At 44.7% G+C, this 17,053-nt stretch overlaps 1 protein-coding gene across 9 annotated transcripts in view; it reads left to right on the top strand.

Annotated features, from left to right (window-relative positions):
- LOC140519813 (uridine-cytidine kinase-like 1) overlaps nucleotides 1–5,057 on the top strand; it is a 76,581-nt gene extending 71,524 nt beyond the window's left edge. For all 9 annotated transcript variants that reach the window (XM_072633242.1, XM_072633240.1, XM_072633241.1 and 6 more), the window contains 5 exons: nucleotides 143–205; nucleotides 355–477; nucleotides 719–826; nucleotides 1,243–1,399; nucleotides 2,427–5,057. In XM_072633242.1, the coding sequence (XP_072489343.1) occupies nucleotides 143–205; nucleotides 355–477; nucleotides 719–826; nucleotides 1,243–1,399; nucleotides 2,427–2,503 (528 nt within the window). In that variant the 3' untranslated portion in view covers nucleotides 2,504–5,057. The remainder of the gene's footprint in view (nucleotides 1–142; nucleotides 206–354; nucleotides 478–718; nucleotides 827–1,242; nucleotides 1,400–2,426) is intronic.
- Nucleotides 5,058–17,053: the final 11,996 nt, after the last annotated feature.

A 17,053-nucleotide genomic window follows, 5' to 3' on the forward strand; every position in this document is an offset into this window, starting at 1 on the left:
CTAATTTCCCATGGCAAGGAAGCTATGTCTCCAACATGGCTTCAGGGAGGAGGTATTGGCCAGGTGGGGAAGCTTAGGTCCTTGTGGGGCAGCTAGATTATGCCTGGTCTAATGCCATCCCTCTCGTTCTCCTTTTGTTTAGGGCTGCACTGTCCAGACACCTCAGGGGCAGGACTATGAAGGAAAAACTTATGCTGGGAAGCAGGTGAGTTGGGGCATGTTGGGGGTTAGGGAAAGAATGACCATAATGGCTACTAACCCAACAAATATATGACAAGAACTAAATAGGTTCTTGGAATATGAGCAGAGCCCTTGGACTGAATGACTCCCTCCTTTCTTCTGCTCTGGGGGCAGATCACAGGGGTGTCCATCCTAAGGGCTGGGGAGACCATGGAACCAGCTCTGCGGGCTGTGTGCAAAGATGTCCGGATTGGCACTATTCTCATCCAGACCAACCAACTCACTGGAGAGCCAGAGGTGAGGACACAGGGAAGCCCCACCATTTCAGGGGTCATTGGGATGGCATTGGGTTGGCACCCTAGGTGTTACATCCAGGAGGGTGGGTGCCTTTGGGGTGACTCTTGAATGCACAATAAGGCCCGAGGCCAGTACATTGGCTCCTGGCAAAGGGAATGGGGATGAGACTTTACATAGACCAAAGCAGCAGTTCCCACTCTCCAGTCAGTTCTGACCCCAGCCTTCTCTCATTGCTCCCCAGCTGCATTACCTTCGACTCCCCAAGGACATCAGCCAGGACCACGTGATCCTGATGGATTGCACGGTGTCTACTGGTGCAGCAGCCATGATGGCAGTGAGAGTGCTGTTGGTGAGTGAAGGAGGAAAATGGGACAGTGGCAAACAGGGCTACAGGAGTAGGCAGCATCTCTGCCTCATGGGCTGCTGCATTTCTGATGAGCCTGGACATGGGCTTGTCACTTAGAACTGACAGTGGGACACAGGATTCCTCCCAGAATGCAGAAGTGTTTTACGTTATTTTCCTACAACCTGTGTGCCTGTGGGATCAGGCAGTTAGGATCATGGGATTTAGACCTAGAATTGACCTTAGCAATCACCTCATCCAACCCTTCAGATCTTATAGAGAAGGAAACTGAGGCCAAGAGAAGTTTATGCGACTATTTGAGGTTGTATAGATAATAAGTGGCAGGGTCAGCAGGTGGACCCAGGTTTCTGACTCCAAGTCTGGCATTCTCTCTGCTCCCCTACATTGCCTTCTGCCCCCAGGATCACGATGTTCCAGAAGACAAAATCTTCCTGCTCTCATTGCTTATGGCTGAGATGGGTGTCCACTCGGTGGCATATGCCTTCCCACGGGTGAAGATCATCACCACAGCTGTGGATAAAAAAGTGAATGACCTTTTCCGAATTATCCCTGGCATTGGTGAGTGCCCTTGTCTCAACAGTCCAAAGTCCTCCATCTTCCAATCCAACTTGAATCTCCCCGGGTGGGCTCACCCTTGATGAAAGGGCTTGGATAGGGAAACACACCTGGCTTCCAGCTGTGACTTCAATGAAGGTAGACCTGGAGGGTCAGTAATCCACAAACCACTTTTATGGGGCTTGGAGCACATGTTATTGTCCAGTCATTTTGGCCATGTCTGACTCTTTGTGACCCTGTTTGGGATTTTCTTGGCAAAGATACTGGAGTAGTGTGCCATTTCCTTCAGCTCATTTTACAGACAAACAGGGTTAAGTGACTTGCCCAGGGTCACATAGCTAGAAAGTGTTTGAGGCTTTATTTGAATTCTGGTTCTCCTGACTCCAGACCCTGCCCTCTATTCACTGCCCCACCTTGCTACCCCTTGAAGTGCATCATGTGATTTAAAAAAAATATTCCCTATGCTGTGGAGGAGCAGCTAGAGTTTCTGAACACCTTTTAATCCTACCCTCCAAGAACTAGTGGTGGGAGGAAGAGGGCAGGAGCGTTCTTGTTGGACAGGAGGAGACTTCTGGTGGGCACAGATGTCAGCAGCAGATTCTAGCAGGATAGTGTAGTGGCAAGGGCCCTGTCTGGAGTGAAAGTTAGAAGGCTGGGGGTTTAGTTCCAGTTCTGCCTCTAACTTTAGTTTAGGTGAGTCACTTTCCCATTCTGGGCCTCTCAGAATTGTCTGCATCAGTATTGGTGGACAAGGGACAGATCTTCATGTGACATTTTAAAAGCTAGTTTTGACCCTGAATGCTCAGACAGCAGTGTCATTTCCTGTGCTTTTGACAGAGAGTGATCTTGGGAGAAGTCCTGGGTCCCAGGAGTCCTAGAGAATGGGTCAGTTTGGGCAAGAAGCTCACATTCTGGGCCCAGTTATCAGAACCCAGCTAACTAGAGCCCACACCATCTGATCCGTCTCATTTTACTCAGAACGAGCCTGGAGAATATCCCCATCACAACATTCTTTCCTTTCTCTGGGCAGGAAATTTTGGAGACCGCTACTTTGGGACAGATGCCCCGCCTGACTGGAGTGACGAGGAAGAACTAGTTGGGACTTAGCACACATAGCCTGCCTTGCTTTCTTTCACCCTTCTCTGCCTGGGCAAGTCTTCCAGAGCCTCCAAAACAGGCTTGGGCAGGCAGGGCAGAGAGGGCTGTGGAAGGACCTGAACTCAGGCTCCTGGGGTATCAGTGGAGAGAGAAGAGATTAATTTATTTTGATTTAGCTTTGCCGATATAATTTATTCCATAAGTTTTATTAAAAAAATGAAACAAAAATATTAGCCAAATTGAAGTTGCTAATAGGATTAGCACAGTGGACTCCTGACACTCTAACCCCAATCTTGGTCCTTGAAGTAGGGGAAGGAGTCAGGGCATGGAAAGGACCAAGTGCCCTCCCAGCTAGTGCGCTGGCCTAGCCACAGCTTAACCTGGGAGCCCAGAGGAACCTGGGGGAGAGAGAGAGAATAAGCGCCATCAGTGCTTGAGGCTGACGTGGGTCACAGCCATTGGCACTCTCACATCTGCTGTTTTGCAACAGTTGTGAAGCCTCTTCGTAGGCAGCGTGGCACCATTGCCTGTCCTGCCCAAAACAGGAGGGAGCAGGACATACAGCACCCATCCTGTGTAGAATTCAAGCCTCAGCAGCCCCCTAATGTCTGCTACACCAAAAGCCTCCTCCTCCACTAAAAACTCACATGATGTGGTTGCAATTGTCTTTCCTGCCTACAGCATAGGGGTTTGTGCATGCGTAGGTGGGTGGGTGTGGAGGGGTGGGGGTGGGGGTGGTGAAACTGGGAAACAGTAAACATAGGGGTTGGAGGAAGGAAGAAGGAGGGCAGGGCAGCCCCTCAGGCCAGGTACCGAGGCCCACTGTGTCCTCTGCCCCCAGCCTCCACAAAGGAGCCTGTTCACCCCTGTCAATCGAGTCTGGACCCATCCTGCTTTTATTGAGCACCAAAGTCAGAGTCCCTGTGAGAATGGATAACAGAAGTCCTCCAGCTCCCTAAGACCTTACTAAAGCCTCACAAGCCTAGACTAAAGAGAAAGCCGTGTGCTAGGAACAACAGCCAAATTTCTGTCTCCATGATTTAGCCTCAGACTGCAGTCTCTGCCTTTCCCTGGGCCTCAACCTTTCCTTTAGTAACAGAGCTAGAGAGCCCACATGTCCCTGAGATTTGGTAATCGTGATACTCATTAGAGAGGTTTGAACTGGGCTATCATTTTATGTCCAAGACATACATTGGACAGCAGGTCATGGCAGCAGGACTGGAGCTGCTTGGAGCTGCTCTGGGCAGTGGGTGCAGCGCATTGTAGCCAGGTTAGTGGGTCCAGTCTTGCTTCTTAAGCAACCTGGCCCCTACAATTGAGTTTGGCTGAGGAGTCACACTATGTCCACACTTATTTTCCCCACCCAGTTCCTATGGAGCCATCCCAGTGCAAACCCCAAAGAAATTGGGGAGGTAGGAACTAAAGACACCTTATTCTATTGACTGGAGTGCAAGTAGGGGTGCTGCTCTTGGTCTCCACTATCCTTCACATCAAAGCCTTCCCCTCTTAGGGCCACCACCCCAGTTTACGTTGTCTTTTGACTAGTCTCCCTACCCTCAATCCACCCTTTCCAGTCTGTCTTCCACATAGTTGCCAAGGTAGTTTGAATGCCCAAGTCCTGACATGTCTCCCTGCTTGAAAGCATTCATTCATTCTCTCAACCCAAATATTTCATTAAGGACCTACTGTCAACTAGTTGCTGGGGCCTCCCTGGCAAATAAATGAAATAGTCTCTGCCTTCAAGTTTACATTCTGTGGGAGAAACAGCGTCCATGATGATTTTGTATTGTACAAGTGTATGATACAAATTATGCATTTATATATAATGAGCGTTTATATACACATTTATATATGATATACAAATATACGTATACAACTGTTACACACATTCTATATGCTGTAAATGTAATCTGTATTATACAAATAAAATACACAGTGATTTAAAGTCATTTGGAAGGGGAACTAGCAATCACAGGCATTAAAGAAAGGCCTTTGAGCTGCACTTTACAGAAAACCTGGGGATCCAAGAAGCAAAAGTGAGGAAGGGGGGCAGGGCATGCACGGGAAGCAGCTGCTCCAAAGAAGTGAAAAGTGGGATGCCATATATATACGAGGAACAGTGGAAAGGCTGGTTTGACAGGAATGTTGAATTTGTAGAGGGATGCATTGTGTAACAAGACTGGGGAGGGAGACCAGGGGTAGGGAACCTCCAGCCTCAAGGCCCCATGTGGCCCTCTAGGTCCTCAAGTGCAGCCCCTTGACTGGATCCAAACTTCACAGAACAAATCCCCTTTATAAAAGCATTTGTTCTGTAAAAGTTGGACTCAGTCCAAAGGCCACACCCAAGGACCTCAAAGGCCATATGTGGTCTTGAGGCCACAGGTTCCCCACCCCTGAGCCAGACTGAAGGCTTCAGATGTCAGAGGAGCCTTCCATCATCTCCTATTTACTTTAGGAAAGAAAATACTCCTAAGTTCCTTAAGACAGAGTTCTACTTTTCTTTTGTAACCCTGTTATCTACGTGGTACCTTGAGAGAACTTAATAAATATTTGTTGCATTAAATATCAGGCATTTATTGTCCCTTACAACTTAACTCCAGTCCAACTCCACACCCTCACATGGTACTCCTCTTTGAATACATTATAGTTGAAATTCTCTACCGGCTATTACCACATTTCATGTTGCCGTCTCCCACCTCACTGTCCATGTAAGTCCATGGACCATGTATAGTACATATATATATGTCTGTCTGTCTGAGTATTGGACTCCCCTTCAAGACCTAGCCCACATGCCAACTGCTGCAGGAAGCCTTCCTTCATCTCCTAGTTCAAAGTTCTCTCTCTCGTTAATTTTCTTTTTGAAAGCTCTCCTTTTCTCCTATCATACTCTATCTTATACTTGTTTGTATATACTCAGGATAATGGATTTAGAGTTGGAAGAGACCTTAGAAACTATGGACTCCAACTACATTTTTACAAAGGAAACAGGCCCCCTTATAGATAGTAAGCCCCTTGAAGATGAGGATGGTTCTTTTGTCTTTGTATCTCCTGTCTGGTGTAATCAGCAGGACTGACTATACTCATGCCCCACTCCAGCTTGTAAGAGCTTGGAACTGACTTTTTTCCTCAGCCCTCAGTGTTCTAATTTGTTTACAGCAACTTCAGGCAACCACAGCGGAAAATGGTGTGGGTGTGAGGGGGATTGAGGCCTGCACCCTTCCCTCCTGACCATCCCCCTCTCCTACAGCAATGACCATAGTGTCGGGGGAAGGCGGGGGGAAGCAGCCCGGTTCAGAAAGGAGATAAAGATCTCCTTTTGTGGAGTGAGGCAGAGCCCAGACATAGGAGTTGAACTGGTAACATACTGAAACCTTGACCTCCCACCTGGGACCATCGTTATTTCTCATTCTGTGGCCATATGGCCAGCTTCCTCCCCACCTCAGCCAGCTCCACCACAAAGGAGCTTCACACCAGAGTGAGTCACTTGGGCCACTCTGGGTCTGTTTTTTTCATCTAAAATGAAGACAGTGTCTTTTTCCCTGCCCCCTCCACTGTTTCAGGAAGGACATGATGAGACTCAGGGAGGGCTTATAGGTTGGTCGTGTGCCTTGAGCCCTGAGACAAATTACGTGCTTGCATATTTTTCACTTCCATAACTAGAATTGGCCTCTCATTTCTCCAAAAGTAAGGCAAGTCAAAGGCTTGTGGACCCCTTTGAATTGATTTATGAAATGATGAAATAGGGGCAGTCACATGGTTCTGGTTCTGGCAGGCATGGCCATGGTTCTTTGGATACTCACCAGGAAAGACCACAGTGGAAATGAGGCATCAATCACACTAGTAATTCACAAAGACAGGCGTTGAAAAGTGTTACAGAAGCAGAGGGTTTTGTGAGGATAGGGAGTGGGATAGTGAAAAAAGGCTGCATGGGGAAGAGGACTGGGAGGATCAGAGGCAAAGAGCATCACTGCCATCACCATGGATTGAAGCATGAACCTGATGGAGAGGGAAGAGTGCTTGGGAACGCAGGAGTTTGAGGTCTCATTTTTATAGGGGTTTTTTTGGGAAACACGAATTCCTATCTGTGCCACCTTGGGGTTCATTTATTAACATATTCAGATCATCTCAAAGATATAAGTAAAACTTCAAAGTCATCACCACATTTTTTGGTGTTCTGCTGGTCTGGAACTATGGAGATCTGGATTTTGTCTGGAATTTTCATATCATAAGAGCAGAAACCTTGACAAGCATTGCCTAGATGGTTTCTTATGATTTGGCACATACTAATAGGATGTAAATTTTAGTTAATATATGATATAATTTTAAAATTCTGCTCCTTTGATCTTTGGAACGGTTTGACTTCCAGGTTCCTCTTTGCAATCTTATTTCTTGCTAAAACTTACTGTACTAACTAGAAGGGCATGGTGGTCAAGGTGACCAGAACAAGATACAATTTTAACATACACTGGATAAGCCTCTGCTGGTTTGCTGCCCTTTTCGCCCTAGTGATCCAGGTGCCTGGTTTCTTCTTTCTGGAATCCACAAGCAGTTTACTTCAGGTCTCTCATGACCCTTTCTTCTTCCCTCCCTATCCCCCCACCCCAGGACTAGAGATGAGAGAACTGGAGGAAAAATCAATTTGCTAATTGCTGTGTGACACCAGTTAAGGTGTCCCCTTTGCTCCCAGGTTCCCCTTTGCATTCTTACTTACTTCGTCCCTCTCTGGGTAGTCCCACAGCTTGGATTCAAGCTCAAAGGAAATCTTGAATTTAGCAGGTAGAGAACCTTTCAGTTATGTGCTGAACTTGATACCAGCTATGACATTGGAAATTACATTTAATACGGTATCTAGGAGGGAGCTCAGAGCAGGCTTTTGATTCAATCCAGCAAGCATTTAAGGGCTTGCATTATGCCAGTGTTGGGAATAGGAAAATGAAGATGAACCAAGTCCCTTCTTCCAGACCAAAGATGGGGACTGGACCTGTAATTTCACTAGTATAAATTCTGAGTGAGGAACTTCCTCTACAATGCAGGTCAGCATCTTTTCACCCACTTACAGTCTTCAAGAAGTGCCTGGAGCACTGAGACATTAAATATTGTTGTGTGTCAGAAGTCAGACTTAAGACTTGAAAGACTTGAACCCAGGACTTCCCAGGGCCATGGCCAACCTTCTAGCCTCAACTCCAGATAAGCAAATGCAAAGTAATCTGTAAATAGAAGTGCTTACAACTGGGAAACCAGGAAGTCCTAGCATAGGAGATACCACATAAACTAACCATTAAGGACTTTAAGAGGCAGATTGTGCAAAAGTACAGAATCAGAAGATGAATTATCAGGTACAGAGAAATCTGTTCTGTCCATGCCCAAATGGAAATTCTACCATATCCCAGATAAGTAGTCAGTCATGCAGCCTCTGTCCAAAGGCCTTTATGAACTTTTCTCAGTCTTGAGTGCAATGGCACAGAAAAATCTTAGAAAAGCATTTTTAAACATTTCAATTGTCACACTTTGGGGGTATCTTTTATTTTTGTGTACCTTGGTGCTCTTATAAAAGCCTTCAAAGCTTGTCCTCCTCGTTGGCCCAATGGTACAACAGCTAACACTGACTCCAGTGTCTCTGATGTGAGTGTGGGAGTTGGGAGGGATTGGAGGGAAGTCTCAGAAATAATTGCCTTTCCTCCCAAAATAATAAGGCTCTGGAGAGCTGCTTCCTCCTACTCCTGGCCCTCAGTTTCCAGAATGGGCAAGTCTTTGTATCATAGTCCTCTTCTGCCTTCAGCCAGGGCCTCTGCTGCATCAGGCCTGGGCTGTGTCATGGAAACTGCCCAGGGTGGGGTTGGGGGTTGGGCGGGGCTGGGACAGGAAGCCTGAAGCTCGGTCGGCATCTTGCTACCAAGTGCAGTAGTGGGGGCCATAAAAGAGTGGGAGAGGCAGAAGAAGGGCAGGACATGAACTCCAGAGAGCCAGTCAGACACACAGACACAAGAGAGGTAGAGAGGCTGAGCCAGATACAGAAAGATGGTGAGTCCCTTCCTCATGCCCCTTTCCTCTGTGACGTGGGTCCAGGGTACTTTTCAGATTAGTGGCAGAAGTGGAGAATTCTGGGAGCCAAATCTTTCCTTTTGATGAAAGAAGGGTCTAGGGGCAGGAACAGTTGTAGCAGGATGAAGAGGCTCTGGTTTGGGCCTAGGATCCCCATTGATCCAGTTCAAGGCACTTCAGAAGAGGTAAGCCAAGACCCCACTCCTCTTTATTTACCCTAATTTCCCTCCGTTCCATTCCATTAACATCAAGAAACTTTTTCAGGGGTGTAGTGAGGTCAAGGCTGAGGTGGTGGGTTCTGTAGAACATAGACCAGATAGATTTCCATTTCCAATAATGCCCTATATTTCTAGGTCTCGGGGTTTTCCTGTGAAGAAAGTAAGAGGAGGAGAGGGGAGGAACACCATGAAAGTGAATTCTGTAGGCTTTCTGACCTCAGTGCTTGAGCCTTTCTGTGAGGCGGTCTCATGTTGTAAAGGGCTCAAAGAAATATATCATTCACAAAGTGAAGGCTCCCATTTTTCCATGAGAATTTGGGGTCAGAAATCTTAACACCTAGGTTCTGATTGGGACCCTAGCTTCCAATCCCCATCTCTATCTGTACTTCCTTGAGTGAGCCTTAACATTTCCCGCCCTTTCCCTTCCTCCATTTCCCCACCCCTATCACCACCCCACCCCCCACCCCCAGTGCTATAGGAGGCCATAGAAGAAACCTTCCTGGGCTTGACAGGAACTGTTCTAAATACCTGCCTCTCATTATATTCCTAGCCTAATATTTAAATTGTTTTTCATACAGATGAACCAAACTGTGGTCTCCAGAGGCCAAACCCAGGAGAGAGAGATTGTCCTACAAGCTTTAGCAGGTAGCCTGGCCTACAGGGGTGGCATTTACTCTCTTTCCCTCCTAAAGAAAAAGTCTGAAAGACTTGAAGTTAGAAACAAAAACAATAAATGCTAAATTCTATGCTGTTAACATGAAGTGATACCCCAGATATTTGAAATAATAGTCTAGCCATGCAGGCAACCCTGAGCTGGCCACGCCTACCCTGAGTCGAGGTCTAAGAGTTGTAGCCACAGTTTCAATGTAATTTATTGGCAGCAGACAATGCCACTTTTCCCTGTTATTTGAACTAAGCTCAGAAACATTTCTTCTAGTCCATGGAAGTGTAAGAAAGGATGGGTGGATGCTACAATAATGTGAGAAAACAGAAAAGATCTGTTATTCTCCTGTGATGAGAACTCTGTCCACCAATGCAGTTCTGTGACTTCATATTTAAGTGCCAGGAAGCTGCCTGAAGCGTCTAGATAATGTTAATTGACTTACCCAGGGTCATACAACTATTATCAAGGCAAGATTTGAACTCAAATCTTCTCCACTAAATGCTCAGTTTACTATTCACCAAGATCCCTATTGGTACAGCAGTGAGTAATAATAACGATGAAAGTCCTTAAAATCTATGAAAATGTATCAATTATTGAATTTAAAGAAATAGTAGTATATCAACTTGTCTAAGGCCATTTCTGATTGAATTCCATGGAAAAAGATGACAATGAGATAGCAGTAAGAATAATAACAGTAATAGGTACTTATATAGTACCTTCAGGTCTTCAAAGTGCTTCCATATGTGATCTCACTGAACAATGAAGTAACCAAGAGAATGTTGTATACTGTGACAGCAATACTGTTTTAAGAACTACTTTGAATTAGTTATTTTGAATATTATAAATATCCAAATTAACTATAAAGGATCTATGAAGAAAGACTCTATCTGCATCCATACATATTTACATATACATATATTTACATATATACATTTACATATATATTTGCATACATGAGTGTGCATGTGTGAGTGTGTGCATGCATGTGTGTGTGTGTGCGTGTGTGTGTGTCTTTACCTATTTGGCTCCAACAGTAGCTATCTCTGGGGGGGAAGGAGGAAAAAAAAGAAATTTACCTGAGAATTTTGTTGTATATTTGAAAGGAACAGTAGGTTGTACATAGTAGATTTGCGGTTTCATGTGCAATGATCATTTTTATTGTATTATGTTCTGGAAATGCTTGTTTTAGTCCATAAATTAAAAATAAAATAAAAATAATCAAGTAGAAGGTAAACTACTGAGTTTTAAAGTCAGAAAACAGATTCAAATCTTAGCCTCACCTTATGCTAGCTGCATGGCTATAATCATCCATTTCCTCATTCATACAATGGCGACGATATTTGCACTACTAATATTCAAGCAGGGTTGTAGTGAATCAAAAGGGCTGATATAGTTAGAATGCCTAGTATGCCAAAAGCGTCCTACAAATCTAAGCTACAGAATGCCCATTTACCTTATTAAGAAACTTAAGGAGAATGTAGGGTAATGATTTGTGCCAAGAGTCTACTAGGACTCATGTGCCCTGATTTCTATCCCAATGGCATTTCTTCCCTCATCCTACACCATTAATCTAATTTTGTGCCATGGCTTCTGATTGGATATTTTCCATCTTTCCCCCAATAATTAATTGCCTCTACTAGTAATCTGACACAGACACACTACAGTGTATCCCTGCCTTTCCCAGGGCCAGGGGGGAGGAATGTATATGTTCTCAATGGGGTCAGGAATATAATCTTTGAATAAGTCCCATCCTTAGTTCTGTAGGATATCTGTCTCCCCAGGAGCTCCAGTCTGTGGTGGCAGGAAGACAGGTGTCTTCACTCCAGAAAGGAAAGGGTTGTTGACAGCATACAGTTCGTTCAGGTTTGGGGTGGGGAGAAAGTTGATGTTCAGTTTGGGACATGTTGAGTTGAGATGTGGAAGGACATTTAGATGGATTCACCTTGTGGATAGGCAGGGGAGAACAAAATTAGCTTGAAAGAGAGAGTGGGAGGAGTGGGGGTGGAGAGGAGTAGAGAGGTTAGGATTAGAGATTTAGATTAGGGAATGATTGCCCTTATGTGGGGGAGGGGGAGAGGAAATAGTACCCACCCTGGAAATAAGATCCTGGGCACCCTGACTTTGGGCAGTTTCCTCAGAGAGAGAAGTAATGGCAGTCCCTCAGAGCAATGGGATTGAACTCAGGTAGCAATGGTGCCACTAAACCAACATAAGGCCACTTATTGACTTGGTTTTAAAATATAATAATTAGAAATGTTTTATTGCATTTTTACTTATTTGCTAAATATTTCCAAATTACATTTTAATCTGGCTCAGGTGCTCTTGGGAGTGTTGTAGACCACCAACCAAAGACCTCGTGCTTTGTGTTGGACACTTTAAACATGTCTTCCCCAACCCCTCCCCTCAAACTGAGCCCTGGGCATCAACGAGGCCCTTGAACTCCCAGATTGGGGAAGGGATTGAAAAGTGGATGGGTAGGTCAAGAGTGAAGCAAGAGGAAGAAAGAAAGGGAATAAGCGTTTATACAGCACCGACAATGGGCCAGGCACTGCACTAATATTATTTTGTTTTATCCTCACTACAATCATGGGAAACAAGTGCTATGGTTAGCTCCACTTCACAGTTAAGGAAATTGAAGCAAACAGAGGTTTAGTGATTTTCCCCAGGGCCACATATCCTGAGGCTGAATTTGAACTCAGGTCTTCCTGACTCCAGGTCCAATACTATAACTGCACCACTGGATGCTTCTAAATCAGAGGAAAGAAGGTGGGGTAGTAACAAAGAGGGGGAATTGGAAAGGTGGAAAAGACAGCAAAGGACAGAGAAGCCCCAGGAATTCATGTTCCAGAACCTTTTTTTCCCTCAGCTCTGTGATTTTTTTTTAAACCAAATCTTTACTGCCCAATTTGATGATGGGGATTATCCAATTATAGGTGATTCTCCAGTTCCCAGTGAACCTGGAATTCACTTCAGTTCAATTAAGCAAATTTATTATGTATAAGGAACTGTGTTAGGTTCTAGGAAAACATTTTTTTTTTAAATCACACAGTCCCTTCCCTCAAGGATTTTGTGTGCTATTGAAATAATTCCTGGTTAGGCTGAGGATCTCACCACCATTTTCTGGAACTTAAAAGGGCTCATACTTCAGAACATGAACTCCATTGGATTCACATCCTCAGGGCCAGTTCTTGGATCTCCACTCAAACTGGAGTCCCTAGTGGAGGCAGGAATGAGATTTGCATCTAAAGCCTCCTCATCGGTCTGTCTCTCTTACCAGAGAGTGGTTTGAAAGCAATGGAAGGTGCATCTAGGACTGTCTAACCTGAGAATGGTGAATCTCAGGGTCAATCTCAGGTTCGTCAGCCCATGAGGTGCCTTCTCCAGACCTCGAATCCCAGAATCTACACTCAAAGCTACTGATCACCAGACTTTGGGGGACAGTGGGAGGAAGGACCAGGAGGGTGTTTGTCTTCCCAGAGGCAGCAGGAATTGATGCAATGACCTGATCATTTGGAGAAACTGAGATTTGTTGGCTACTATGACCCTGAGTAAAAAATAAGTCCCTGAAAACATCTACCACCCTCCCCAGTGATTGATCCTCACCTTAGAAACTTGAACCATGCAGGGAGCAAAGCCAAGATGGCAGAGTAGAAAGATGCACATACTCTAGCTCTTCCCACACAACCCATAAAAAACCTGTAAAAATGACTCTAAACAAATTCTAGAGCAGCAGAAGCCACAAAACGACCGAGTGAAAGAGATTTCCAACCCAAGGTAGCCTAGAAGTCCAACAGGAAAGGTCTATAGCACGGAGCGTGGAATGGAATGCAGCCCACAGAGCCCAGCCCAGCCTCAGCCATGGGACTCAGCAGGGACAGGACCAGAACAGGCCTCTGGGGCAGAATCCTCAGCAGCAGTGGCAGTTCTCAGATCCCTCTACCCACAAACACCAAAGACACTTCAAAGGTCAGTGAAAAAGCTTTTTCTCCTGGGTGAGAAGGGAGCAGGGTCCTCCCCTAACCCCAGCCCCAGGCAGCGGTGACAGTGGCAGCAGCAACAGCAGCAGCATTCATTTTTGGAGCCCTCAGCCTAAAGCCCCTGGGGAAATTGAGCAGCTGATCTGGGTCTCAGTCCTGAGTAGCAGTCTAGGGATGAGGAAGAGTGCTGGCTGGCATGGTGAAGCTGATGGAAGCTCTGGAAAGGGAATTCTACTTGCAAATCCTAGGCAGAAAAGTTTTGGTAGCTCCCAGACCAGAGTGCAAGCCAGGAGAGGAGTAAATTCCTTGGAGGAACTGAGAACTTACAGGTCCCCAGAGTATACCTCCCTCTTGACAGAGGACTCAAAAGTCAAGTAACTGTCTGGGAAATGCCCAAGAAAGGGGAAAAAAATAAGACTATAGAAGGTTACTTTCTAGGTGAACAGGTATTTTCTTCCATCCTTTCAGATGAGGAAGAACAATGCTTATGATCAGAGGCCTCTAAAAAAAATATTCAATGGTCTCAGGCCATGGAAGAGCTCAAAAAGGATTTTGAAAATAAAGTAAGAAAAGTGGAGGAAAATTGGGAAGAGAAATGAGAGTGCTGCAAGAAAATAATGAAAAGTGAGTCAACAATTTGCTAAAGGATACCCCAAAAAATGCTGAAGAAAATAACACCTTTAAAAATAGGCTAATTCAATTGGCAAAAGAGGTCCAAAAAACCAATGAGGAGAAGAATGCTTTAAAAAGCAGAATTTGCCAAATTGAAAAGGAGGTTCAAAAGCTCACTGAAGCAAATAGTTTTTTAAAAATTAGAATGGAACAAATGGAAGCTAATGATTATGAGAAACCAAGAAATTATAAAACAAAACCAAAAGAATGAAAAAAATGGAAGATAATGTGAAATATCTCATTGGAAAAACAACTGACCTGGAAAATAGATCCAGGAGAGACAATTTAAAAGTTATGGGACTACCTGAAAGCCATGACCTAAAAAAGAGCCTATACATCATCTTTCATGAAATTATCAAGGAAAACTGCCCTGATATTCTAGAACCAGAGGGCAAAATAAATATTGAAAGAATCCACCAATAACCTCCTGAAAGATATCCAAAAAGAGAAACTCCTAGGAACATTGTGGCCAAATTCCAGAGTTCCCAGGTCAAGGAGAAAATATTGCAAGCAGCTAGAAAGAAACAATTCAAGTATTGTGGAAATACAATCAGAATAACCCAGGATCTGGCAGCTTCTACATTAAAGAATTGAAGGGCTTAGAATATGATATTCCAGAAGTCAGAGGAACTGGGATTAAAACCACCTACCCAACAAAACTGAGTATAATACTTCAGGGGGAAAAATGGTCATTCAATGATATAGAGGACTTTCAAGCATTCTTGATGAAAACACCAAAACTGAGTAGAAAGTTTGACTTTCAAACACAAGAGAAGCATGAAAAAGTAAACAGGAAAGAGAAATCATAAAGGACTTTCTAAAGTTGAACTGTTTGCATTCCTACATGGAAAGATAATATTTGTAACTCTTCAAACTTTTCTCAGTATTTGGGTAGTTGGAGGGATTATACACACACACACACACAGATAGCACAAGCTGAGCTGAATAAGAAGGGATGATATCTAAAAAAATAAAATTAAGGGATGAAAGAGGAATAAATTGGGAGGAGAAAGGGAGAAATGGAATGGGGCAAATTATCACTCATAAAAGGGGCAAGAAAAAGCTTTTTCAATGGAGGAGAAAAGGGGGAGGTGAGAGGGGAAAAAGTGAAGCTTACTCTCTTCACATTTGGCTTAAGGAGGGAATAATATACTTACTCAATTTGGTATGAAAATCTTTCTTACACTACAGGAAAGTAGGGGAGAAGGGGACAAGTGGAGTGAGGGGAATGATAGAAGGGGGGGCAAATGGGAGAAAGGAGTAAATAGAAGTAAACACTTTCGAGGAGGGACAAGGTCAAAAGAGAGAATAGAAGAAATGGGGGCAGGATAGGATGGAGGGAAATATAGTTAGTCTTACACAACATGACTATTATAGAAGTCTTTTGCAAGACTACACATACATAGCCTATATTGAATTGCTTGCCTTCTCAGTGGGGATGGGTGGTGAGGGAGGAAGGGAAAGAAGTTGGAATTCAAAGTATTAGAAAGAAATTGTTTTTGCATACTACTGGGAAATAAAAAATACAGGTAATGGGGTATAGAAATCTATCTTGCCCTACAAGAAAAGAGAGAAGATGGGGATAAGGGAAGGGAGGGGTGTGATAGAAGGGAGGGCATTTTGAGGGAAGTGGTAATCAGAATGCAAGGCGTTATGGGGTGGGGGGAGGGAGAGATGGGGAGAAAATTTGGAGCTCAAAATTTTGTGTAAATGAATGTTGAAAACTAAAAATAAATAAATACTCTAAAAAATTAAAAAAAAAAAGAAACTTGAACCACATGGCATCCCAGGGATATACTTTGGGGCCATCTCCCCACAACATCCTTCAGGGTCCGAGTGGGAGAAGAAGGAGGAAGGGAAATCCAAGACTTGCGTTTAGGCTTGGAATTTCTGAGGTGCACCTCCAGCCTTTGCCAAGGAATATCTTTCTGACTGATGTAATTCATCTCCATTTCCTCAACCTTTAAGTCCCTTCTGAGATAAAAAGGGGCAGCTACCAATTATGGGGACACGTTGGTCAAGGACAGTAGTGTATGTACACTTTGGATTTCTTTGCATGCGTCTGATGAAGAGAAAGGTAGAAGAGTAGGGGCAGAGGGTAATGTAGGGAACAAATTCACCCAATCCATGTCTTGGTTGATGTAAAAGCAAAGGTGAGGAACCCTAGTTGGATGAAGCGAAATTTTTAGAAGAAAATAATTGATCTTTCTAGTGCTCCTCAAATCTCATAGCGTCAGTCACTGAATCTTAGACTGAGGCTAATGAGGCTAGCCATTACAATGTCCTTCTGATATAAGATATTACATAGATAGATATTTACAATACATGTGAATAGATCTATGAAGACACGTAGAGGCATTATGTATGAGATAAGTGCAAATGGGCACGTTTGACATACAGCCATATGGAGGTGCATAGGACATTCATGCAGCAAGAAGCACGAAATACAAACACGGACATACTTAGGAGCCCAGGGACAGACTACGCCCACGCTAAGCGCTCAGACTGACACTAAATGTGAATACAAGTTTCCGGTCTGAGTCCCAGGCTACTGCAGCCCCAGCACACCCGCCCTCCTCCTTCGTCAGCACCAAGGACAGCTCCTGCCACTTCTCCGGCTCCTCCCAGCCCCGCCTCCACTGCCCTGTCACGTGTTGTGGTCACCCGCGGGGAATATAAATAAATGTTCCCGTACCCTCGGTATCCGAGCAGCTGCGCTCTGCCCCTACCCCAGCTCCGACCGATCCTGAGTTGCGCTGCACGGCTTCCGTGAGTGTCTCAGGACAGCAGGGAGGGATTGGGGTGGGGAATGAGGGGACCCTGACCCACTCCCGGCTTTGTAATACATTTCTTTAGATCCATTCCAACCCAGCCCTGCAATCCAAGACCCATCTCCCTCTGTTTCAGTACAATCAAAGCCGACCATATTTAGGGTCCAGTGATCTGGCATGGAGTTGAAGGTTGGGGAAGGAGAGGGAGAAAGGGA

Source organism: Notamacropus eugenii, chromosome 1 (assembly GCF_028372415.1).
Source record: "Notamacropus eugenii isolate mMacEug1 chromosome 1, mMacEug1.pri_v2, whole genome shotgun sequence".
Taxonomy (NCBI): domain Eukaryota; kingdom Metazoa; phylum Chordata; class Mammalia; order Diprotodontia; family Macropodidae; genus Notamacropus; species Notamacropus eugenii.